The sequence below is a fragment of the Callionymus lyra genome, chromosome 3, assembly GCF_982586985.1.
Source record: "Callionymus lyra chromosome 3, fCalLyr1.hap1.1, whole genome shotgun sequence".
Lineage (NCBI taxonomy): Eukaryota > Metazoa > Chordata > Actinopteri > Syngnathiformes > Callionymidae > Callionymus > Callionymus lyra.
Window position 1 is genome coordinate 38609325 of NC_141820.1, and position 11223 is coordinate 38620547.

General features: G+C 38.3%; 1 protein-coding gene across 3 annotated transcripts; it reads right to left on the reverse strand.

Moving 5' to 3' along the window:
* Positions 1-1199: 1199 nt before the first annotated feature.
* Positions 1200-10678, reverse strand: slco1d1 (solute carrier organic anion transporter family, member 1D1). Of its 3 annotated transcripts, XM_087787865.1 has the most exons (16): positions 10472-10678; positions 9143-9232; positions 8288-8389; positions 6934-7075; positions 6730-6862; positions 5922-6037; positions 5704-5850; positions 5535-5633; positions 5025-5267; positions 4037-4201; positions 3661-3856; positions 3280-3445; positions 3029-3213; positions 2884-2948; positions 2683-2800; positions 1200-2425 (listed from the first exon to the last, which is right to left on the reverse strand). In XM_087787865.1, the coding sequence occupies exons 3-16, from the start codon at positions 8336-8338 to the stop codon at positions 2221-2223; spliced, it is 2031 nt and encodes a 676-aa protein (XP_087643991.1). In that variant the 5' UTR covers positions 8339-8389; positions 9143-9232; positions 10472-10678; the 3' UTR covers positions 1200-2220. The 3 variants fall into 3 exon arrangements, with proteins under 3 accessions (XP_087643991.1, XP_087643993.1, XP_087643992.1); XM_087787867.1 differs by lacking the exon at positions 9143-9232; XM_087787866.1 differs by lacking the exons at positions 9143-9232; positions 10472-10678 and having other exon boundaries at positions 8288-8416.
* Positions 10679-11223: the final 545 nt, after the last annotated feature.

The window sequence follows — 11223 nt, forward strand, 5'->3', positions numbered from 1 at the left end:
GACTCTATTCATTCCACAACAATAGAGTAGACTTTGTGTTGCATTCCTCTCGTTCACCTCCGCTTTCACTTCTGAAGTTATTTTGAGCGGTTATATGTTTCCCAGCCTACAGCACAACCTGCCGGTGGGTGTTTGTACTGCTGTTCTTGCAGTTGCCAATTGTGCCATCAGCTTAATATCAGCAAAACATCCGTTACTATCTGTTGGCCTGGTTTTAACCCTTTACAGCCGAAGGAAATTAAAGTTTCGCCGAACCTTATGTGCGTCAGTTTAACGTAGGTCTTTAGTTATTGAGCACTAGAGGGCGCCACAGACCAACCTACATGACCCAGAGCACTGACGTGATCTAAAATACAATTTGCTATACAAATTGTTTTTGTTTCTGTTGAGGCTTCTTATCCGTCGGACAACTCATTTGTTTATCCACAATTATTCTTTTGAATATTTATTTCGTACAACCGTCAATTTATCATTTTATTTTTCTAACATATTCCTCTCATCCATTCCATCAATCCATCCATCTCTCCACTTGTGTCTCTGTTCTCTCCACTTGTGTCTCTGTCAATCCAACATTTCATCCATCTGTTCACATAGCTTTCCATTTGCTAAACTGTGTATCCAAAACACTATAGTTCAACCTGCCCACTAAACTCGTCTACATCTTCATATCTGCACATCCATCTATCCATGACACCGATGTATAATAGGTGTCAGTGCAGCAGTCTTTGGTCAACTTAGATGAAAGCCACATTTGACTAAGATGTTTTGATTATGAAGTTTTAAATTGCATAAACTATTTAATAATTGACATTAATAAGAGCACAGTTATATAAGTCCATTCAGCATATTCTAGAAGTTACAATAGCATGACACTGTAATCTGACAAGCTCAGTCCAAACTACAGTAAACATAGAGGAGCCAAAGTTTAGTCCAAGACAAACAACGTTTGTAAACATTAGATAAATGCTGCCGCATGTGATTGAAATAGAAGTGATTGCTTAACAAGACAAAACTTATATAGTTTTTTTTATTATTATTTTATGATACAGTCAATCATTTAATTGGCCTGAGAAATACTTAATTTTAATGTTTTCACAATTTTTGTAAAATTTACAATATTTTCCATAACAGCTTCTGTAATCATCATTTAATTATTTTTTTCTTGTTAACGAACACAATTTGGCCATTGGTCATAGTTTTTTTATTGGTGGAGACATTATTATGAGGTGTTTATATATTGACAGACACACACACACCCGCACATGCACACACATAGATACACACAGAAGTCACGAAGCATTGACCTTAAATGATAATAATTATTGTTATTATTAAAAGAAACACTTTATTGTCTTCAAGGCAAATATCATACACAACAGAATGATCAATAGTCGTTAAGGTTGCAATTATAAAAGTAAAAATGTATTTACAAATATGGATGTTGCATAGATAGATGATGATCATGCACACAATCATTCAGATAGGTTCTGACTTAAAAGTCAAACGTGGTGGTTTGAGGATTTAGCGTCATGATTTTACAAACATGCCACATCCAAAAAGTCACTTTCAGTGAAACGTTCCCAAATTGCGTCACTGCATTCTCTCATCTTTGCCCCCACTCCTTCTAGTCATAAAAAATTTAAAACCAAACACAACAGGTTTTCATAGCACAAAAGTAGCAACTTAAACAACAGAGACAGGTAACTTTGAGAGTAACACAGTATGAAAAGTAAAAAAAGAACACTTCTTTGTAGAATGAAATTTCACTTTCATTTAAAAACATTAAAGAAATACTGGCAATACTGCTCCATATATGCTGTGACATATCATTAACATTTTTCACAGTTCTTAACCTACAGCTTTTTTACATGACTCTGTGTCACTCAACAATTTTGCAAAATATAAATTGTATCTTTACACCAATGATCTCCAGTGTTTGGAGTACAAGTGGAAATGCAAGAATGCCAGGTCAGTTAAGTTCTTCTAGCAACAATCAATAATCAATAGATCATTCAAAAGATCCAGATGTTTAATTTAGGGATAACAATACTTATTTGGTGATCATCTGTAAAGTAAACAATGTAACTTACCAGCTAACATAACAAGCTAACTGTGTTTTTTTTTAAAGTGAAAATAAAGTCAGTGAGTATTAGCACATAGTCTTCACAGTACAAACAACAATCATTATAAGGATTTGACATTTGCGACACATTCAACACGTTAAATAGTACTTTCCCTGTCCGTGTCGTCTTTGCAGATTTTGATGCTGGCATGTCCATTTGTCGCCTTGGCCTCAAGTCCATTCTCTTTGGTCTGGTCCTTCAGCTTAGACTTGTTGTGCCTTCTCACGATGATGAAGTAGAGGCCTACCCAAAGCATGTTGGATATGAAGTAGAAGGAGGTGATCAGACCAAGGAAGGTGTATCTGGAGTCAGAAAAGGACACATACTGGGGTAAATGTCCACACAAAAAAAAGAGACACCCCTGCATATACTATGATTCTATTAATTTCTGCTCAGATTGTTAGATAATAGGTCTTTATTCCAAAACCATGGTGAGATGAAATCATGAGGATGTAGCAGTCTAAATGTTTTGTGGTGGTTCACGGTAACCAAGACTTTTTTTGAGATATGTTAACGATGGATCTGCTTGGCATTCGATGATTCGGCTTTTCCATCCTACCTGAATGTGCGGGCATCATAAAGTCGACACGCTCCACGGCCACCACACTGCTTGGTACCCCACTTCAAACACGTCCGGTCGATCAGTGCTCCGAAATATATAGGAGGGGGGATCCCACCTGTTGTCACAAAACGTATGTTAAAGAAAAAAAAAATCTAACTAACATTCACAGTAAAAGATGTAGTTTGTTTTAATCCTCACCTAATGTCCGTACAATCAACACCATCATGCCCAGTGCCAAAGACTTTAAGTCTTTCTCTATGGACCTACATTAAAGATATAGTAGAATTTTTATTTTGTCTTTTAGCTTTTTGGGGTCCAAACTCACATGAGTTAAGTGACTTACCTGAGCAAAACAATATATCCTGGTGTACCTCCACAGGCAGAAATGAAGGACCCAAATACAGACAAAGCCATGTAGAATTTAAAAATCAGATTGCAGTTGCTCCGTCTCGGACACTGACCCAACACTGCTGACATATTTTTGCTTGGGTTTTCCACTTGAGTGACACACGTACAGTTGTGGAACACCTAAAGAGCCAGAGGGAATAGCGCTAGTCATCAGAAGGTAGCATTTAAGGATAATATAGTTGTTACCATTTCCTTGCCAACACCTGTCGAGCTCTGACAGCCAGCCAGGCAGGGTGAGGCATACGTAATGCCATTGCTTGAACATACTGGGTCCCAGTGTTTCATTGAGCAGGAACATCCGCTGTTGCATTGTGATAACAATGTTTGGTAGTTGTAGGACACTTCAGGATTCCTGAGTACACAGTGACAATGTCAAAAAAAAAGGTCATACGCTCATGCCGCAATGAGTAAAAGGCAATGTAGGCAAACTAGTAAAAGGTTTGACACTTAGTAGTGGAATAAGGGATAGCAGAATATTCTTTTATATTCTGTGGCTCAGTTTGTCATATCCAAACTGATCAAGAAAAGTTGCTGATAATTATAATGAAAATGTGTTGCCCTACTTACCCCTGATATGTGACCGTCAGGCCTGCCACCTCTGCATTTTCACAGCTGAGAAAGACTTGAACACAAAGAAGGCAAAAGGCTCCCATCGAGGTAGTCATGGCTAAACGGGCTGCACCAACGGCTCCAAGCTTAAAACGCTTCATCACAAAACCTCCAGTGATGATGCCTAAAGCCACAGCTGGTAGGTTCAGAATGCCTGGTGAGGACAGTCAAACAATCATGCTTACTCTGAGCCCTAAATATTCTGTCCCCAACAACACAAACAAACAAAGAAGAGTGATTGAATCCACAATATCACAGAAATATCAATCACAATTGTCTGTGGGAAACAACTGAAATGGTTAGAGGTGCAAGAAGGGCAAAGTGATTTCTTTACCAATAAGTAACATGGCTTTAGAAGCTGATTGGCCGTAGACTTGTTCCAAGAACTTCGGCTTGAACGTGATCAAGCCAATGAAGCCGTTGACTGCCACCAGTTGGGTGAGAATGATCATGGTGAAAACTGTGTTCTTGAAGAGTCTCTTCAGAGAGGGGATGAAATCTATTAAGAAAGAAACAAACCATATTAGGGCAATTGCAGGACATTGCAGAGTGAAGCTTTTTAATCATGACACGAAAGTGTGGGAAGTGTTGCTACTCAAAATAGGTAGCCTTGAGCAGACGCTTATATTCAAAGCAACTTTACTTCTGTCACCAGGGACCTTGACTATGAGCTCTTTGATGCCCAAAAGATTGCGAAAGATCATATTTCTTTGGTTCTTTTCATTGGTTCTCTCGAAAGACCTTACCGGCTGCTTTTGCAAACGTTGGATCTTTTTAGCTACACTGTTGTTCTTGATAGAGTGGTGTATGTATTGGGCTGTTAAACCTGGTCAACAGTGACCCATACTCCCTTTTTAATGTTGATTCATCCTGTACCTGCAGGTACTGCAAACATGTAGTTCAAAGGTATCGCTTAAATGTGTTGCTTCAATGGAAATATTTGATTTATTGAGCCCAAAGCACTCTCTAAGGTGCTTCAGTGTTAAAGTTTAAGTGATTCTGTTTGCCATCAGAAAGACAATGTTCAGTTGTTTTTCCAGTGTCCGAGAGCCTAGAGCCTCTGCAACAAAAACCTTTCTGAGGAGTCATGCCTTACAAGTTGATATAGTTTAAGAAAGTATCTGCAATGGCACTCAACTGTGTCCCAGATTAAGAAAAGGCTGCTGGGTCATCTCTATTACATATGGAGTGTTGTTACCATGCTGGTTAACCATTAATCCTATTAACTCTGGGCCCCTTTCTTCTATCTTATCTCTAGCTTTGGGGATAGCCTTGGCCCTACGGGTTAACATAATCAAAAGTTACGAAACATCATGCGGTACCTTTCACCAACTGTTTGAATGTAGCCTCTTGATCATCTTCTTTTATATCTGGCAGGAAGTTTTCCTGCTCTGCCACCGTCGACAGCTCGGTGCTTTTACTTTCCTCTTCTCCTTGCTTGGGCAAGGACTTAGGCAGGAACCAGAAAGGAATGCTGGCCAGCAGTACCACTGTGCCGCTCACTATGAATCCCAGCCACCATGCTCCGACCCAGCGAGAGTCCTTGTAGTTGATTGTCACACTGTCTGGGTGAAGGAGACAAAGGTAAACAGCAGGTTATAAAAGAGTTGAAGGGAATTTTGACTGTTGATATATGGTCTTATTAAGTGTTCCAAACATTAACAGGGTGAATTTAAAGATTGTGTTTGCAAAGCTCTGATAGATCCCAGAGGTACAGTAGATAGTAAACATGGGACAAAAAGATGTTGTGGGGGAAAGTCCATAGTTTATTGAGCTTAAGTGATTAGCTATATATTTTCATTAATGGACAAAGAAATCAAATTTTCACCCACCTAAATCCACAAAACCAATGTCGACATAGATCTTGGCCAGTAAGGAACCGAGCATGAAGCCAAACATGGGGCCCAGTATTGAGATAGTTTGGATAAAAGCTGAGGACACAAAGACAAAGATGAATTTAAAATCTTTACTTCTAACAACGTGAAGAAGGAGAACACTCACCCAAATACATTGGAGTGTTCTCTTCTCTTGAAAAGTCATCCAGGTAGGACACGCCCAGGGGCATGATGGGTGTCTCCCCAATCCCTCGCAGCATGTTCCCAATGAACACGTAAATCCACATTGAAGAGCCGGCAGCTTTTTCACAATCTGAAGAAAGATGAGATATCCCTTTTCTGTGTTTTCAAAATTCAACTTTGACAGCAATGTTTCTTATTTACCTTGTTGTGACTTGGTGGAGGAAACCGTTGGTTCCATGATGTTGTGTTTAGACAAACATGGTAGGATTCCAACAGTGTTGTTGAAGGTGTGAGAAACACTGGTTTCATATTTATATCTTAAAGGAAACAAAACATACAACAAGACTTTACAGAGAGTGGATTTAGGAAAGAGTGAATTAAAAAATTAAAATAAAAAAGAGCCTCCTCTTTTGAAATCGTTGTCTATCTTAAATATTGGAATTTAGACTTTATTATTATAATAATTATTTTGTACTTTCTTCCAAGATAAATAACATTTTGATATCTAACAGTTAATCCACATTACTTTAATTGTTCTTTCATTTGTGTGATATCAGTTTAAATGGAGATATTAATTCAAGATGGTGTCACAGATGGCTGCCTTGCTGCATGCTTCCATTTTTCTATTAACTATTTTTTGGTTTGTGCATCCACCCGATATATTTCACAAAGTTTCTTTCTTGAAACCTCCTTTAGCATTTTGCATTGAATCCTGAGACTTTCCTAGTTCAACTGAATGAGAAGCTCTTCAGTTAATCCTGGGGCTTCCACCAAATGACTGGGACTCCAGGCTAGAGTCTAGAAGCTTTCTCTCGCTTCAAAGGTGACAGGGTTCAACACTAAATTTCTCCTCCTGGATTAAACAGCTTCAAAGGAAACCTATTTCTTGTTTCTGCGATATTGTTCTTTCCGTCTCTAGTCAAAGCAGGTGAGAAAATATAAATACATTATTTTATGTATGTTTAAGTGTTTGCTTAACAACGACAAACAATGAGTAATCTTCACTCACAGGCCTTGGAGGAAGTGTGGCAGGGCTGTCAGAAAAGACCCAGCAGCCATGATCAAACATCCTGTCGCGATCAGTCTCGGCCGATGAAGCTTAGCACCAAAGTAGCTCACGAAAGTGATCACTAAGAGATTTCCTGCAGATTCAATTGTAAAAAGAGATGAATACAACTGCAAAAGTCTACGATGTCAAGAGTGAGCAGTTTACCCATTTCAAAGCTGCCATCAATGACTCCGATGAGGGAACTGGGAATGTCGAAACGCCTCTCGATCTGCGTGACGGAGCTTTTCATATAAGATCCGCCAAAGGCTTTGGCAAAGCAGACGAATGACATAGAGACCAGAAAGAGCTGAGAAAGAACAAATTGACAAAATGATAATTGTTAACGTCATGTACGTTAATTTCTGTTGACCAAAACTTTTGCCTCTTTACTGTTGCTAAGTATGTGCTTAGGTCAGCAAAATCGACCCAGCATGAGGAGGAACAGTGGTGGAGTGAAGAGAGGCAGGAAGACATCAGACATCTGAAAAAGGATTCTCAAACTGTCTCAGATTGTCAAAGAGCTGGGAGGAACGTCCCTCACATTAAACAGAGTAGGAACTTCCCATGTGCTCGCTCTGTATTTCTGTGTAAGGGGAGGTATGACTAACTATGGCGCCCAACTTCAGCTCAGCATGACAACAACTCAAGGGTAAGAGTACAGAAGGAAGGATTAGAGTGCTTGGCTGGAGGGCTACCTGGCCTAGATTGGGTCTGTGTATGCACCGACGCTACCGTCATCTTCAATTACACACATTCATGCACCTGGTGTTCTGTCACGTTTCACATCTCCACATTCCTCTCTCTGCTGCTCAACCACTTAGAACTTCTAGTTTTGCAAAAAGGTCTTAAACTTATATAGTTCTACTATTCAAAGGATCTATCAATTTAACTATGTGGTTCAATATCAGCTCGTGGAGTAGACAGTGACACTGACCACAGAATATGTATATTTTCCCTTTATTCGTCCACAGTAGGGAAATGTAAGAAGGTGTTCAATCACCCATCAGGAAGGTGAGGAGGGAATGCAGGCAATGCGACTAGAGAGGATGATGAAACGAGTGTAGGATGTGGTAGAAATAGAAAATTTTGAACATAATCAAGCTACCAAAATAAGAATATATATATATATATATATATATATATATATATATATATATATATACTGTACATATATATACTGTACATATATATTTATATAAATATATATAAATATAAATATAATAATATAAATTATTGTTATTGTATTGACCTCCTCCATTAATAAAACAAGAAAGAAACAAAAGATCTCTGTGTCTAAAGATCGAAGTGTGGAAAAAAAATGTTTTCACAAGGTATTTATACTAATCAGCTAGTGATGCTAACCATTAGCAACAAACAAACACACACAATAGGACAAAAACACAAACAATAAACATTTATATTTTCACCATTCAGTTTTAAACTAGTTTCAAAAAATGAAGTCTTCTAACATTAATTTTGTGTGATTCCACACCACTTTTTCAACAACGTGTTCACTGACCTTCAACTTGGGGCAGCAGGCCTCACGTGGCTTTCTGGGCTCGACGCTCATGATGCTGATGTTTGAAGCTGAACGGTTGCAGAGACGGAACAACAACAGCAGCTGAGAGAAGACAATAGAGTGAGCACGACCCCCTCCTTCGCCCCCCACTCATTTTAACTTCATCAGGATTCTCATCAGAGTGTTGGAGAATGTGACTTTGTGAATGTGACAAGAAATATGAGGGAAAACTCAATCAAAACAAAAGTTAAAACACAAGTTATAGCTGTTTTTTTTTGTTTTTTCATGATGTGAAATAAAGAAATTAAGTCTTGGAAATAGCTAGACATTTTGCCTATATTAGAATAAATCCCAAGATTGAAGTTTTTTTTTTTTTTTTACATAGTTTGTTTTTACGCACCTACTGAGCTGTACATTAGATGAAATTTAAAGTTTGTCTGTGTAAATATATACAGTATATTCATTTGATCAATTCTTTATATTTAATTTGTTCTTTTACTCGTGTATATATACATACATTTCCTAAATTGAGTTAACGTTTCTTTTTTCAAGTTTTTTTTTATGTTAACGTTTTTTTTTTTTCAAACATACTAGAATTAGTTCATTTTTGTCTTGTCTTGAAAACAAGCACACCGGAATTATTTGAACTGCATGTTATGATAATTAAACCTATTAAAAGACACAAAGAATACGTTCAAATGAAATCCATAAAATGTAATGAAAAAAATCAACAAATGGTCTAATATGCAGGAGTCTATCTCTGTGATGACTGCAATTAAAGTCTAAAAGTGAAAGAACGGCTGTGTTTTTGCTTCATAAGCAGCTGATTCAGTAGAAGAAGACGAGAGGTATTACCTGAGCAGTCGTCCAGAAAAGGATGGGAGATCTGCAGGGCTTCAGTACCCGGCAGGACTTTGTTCTTAGTCGAGTCTTATCACAGAAAAACTATAAAACAACTAGTAATCAGTAACCAGGTAACTCTGGCCGATGTAGGTTGAAGAGGAATGGGCTCAGACACCACTTCAGATGCTCTCGCTTACACAAAACACCAAAACGTGACCGCTCAGGTTGGGTAAGAGGAAGGTCCGAGGGTTCAGTGACCGCCGGCCCACAGAGGTGTGTCACTCCCACTCAACATCACAGACTCCCCAGGAACATACAGACGCAGCAGCGTGAGGCGACACGGCGCTTATTTTACTGTTTCGGTGTTTTACAAAAACAAGGCCACATTCCACTTTAGATGATCAAAGTCTTCCTGTCCCATTGATGGTGGTGAACAATGGCTTTTCATGTGGCCCAAATAATGTGTGGACATCTACGACCAACAGATCTTCCACTTATTCCTGCCGCCGTTTGAGACCACCTTCTGCAGTGATGACAACCCCTGACCCAAATCTAGAAAATAATGTTTTATTAGGTTCATACAGCGCAAGAGTACACAAGGTTTGAACCTGAGATATAAAACATAAGCAACTTTTTAAAGGAATAAACAAATCATAACCGAAGACCTTTCAAGTCCGAAATTAGAAATCCAGTCACTCAAAATTCTTTGAGGTCAATAAGGTTCTACATAAGGTTTATCAGGGTTGAAGCGGCTATGATTAAGTCACTATGATTGGTCTTCTGGTCTGTTTAAATAAAGTTGTCTTTCTTTTAAAAGTCATAGTTAATCAAAATGAAAAGTAAATAATTTTCCCCTTACAAAGTCCCACTGAAAACCTCTCTGTGACCCACCAGATGAGAACTACTACTAGAGAATTATCAGTTGACGCCGTGAAGAGAAAGAATTTTTGATACATGAAAGTCGTTGGGAAGTTTAATCATAGTGGACTGTGAGATCAAATCCTTTAACAGGGCTGGAGTCTATCCCAGCTACATAGGTCAACCAGGTCCATGAAAGATTCACAATACAAGTCACTGATTGACTTGTTGCTGCTCCTGATGATGCTTTTGATCAGCTGCAATACTGCTGTAGAACATTTAATGTCTCCAGGGCCAGATGTTCCTCATAGAAAAGCTGTTAACATTGATCGAAGAAATGAGACAATTGTGATCAATGACCTGCCCACCACTCTTGCGGAAAAAACACATCCTTGAGATATAAATAGATGTTCGGGCGAAGCCTCGGGTCATACATGAAGATCCCAAAAGAACATTAGAAGGATTTGAATGATCTGTACACACCTCTAGAGGTCTCCAGAGGAAAACTCATCAGCAGCAGCTGAAGAAGCTTTAGAAGATCACACCTTCACCATCATCACCATGAACCTCATTGGTTGTCTCCATCTTCTCTTTCTTCCTGGTATCTTCATCATGGTCCATAAACCTTTCTTCTTTGTCATCCATCAGAGATCATTAGTCAAACTGCAGGAGCCTGAACACATTTCATGTTTTATTTTTATTTAAGGGTGCTTCTGAGGTCTAAAGGTCAAAGGCAAGATCAATAACTGTCTTTTACAACCTAGTCTCTAGGCGGCAGCTATGTTAACAGAAATGACTTTGTTTATTGAAGCGTGAAGATCGAAGAACTTTGATGAAGTGACCTCTGAAGACAACATTAAAGGTTTCTTAATCCAATCAATCCCAGAGTAGGATGATCAATGATCAGTGAGGAGCTGTCCTTTAACACGTATGTCCTCTTTTCAAATGTAAATGATAAATAATTCCTATTTGCCCTTAAAGAAAATGATGCTATATTGAAAAAGATTGTTTATGTGTCTAGATTTTGCTGGTTTGTTTTCTGAAGTTGTGATTTTAAGACCTGGAACACTAAATTAAAGAGCCAACATTATACCTAACAACACCAAGAATAATCACAATTTTTACACGTTCATAAGATTTAAACCGAAACACAAAATACTATATTTTTACTTCCATTTTCAAGCACAGGCCCAATGCTTATTATTGATTCAACTCCATAAAAACATGTTAATAGA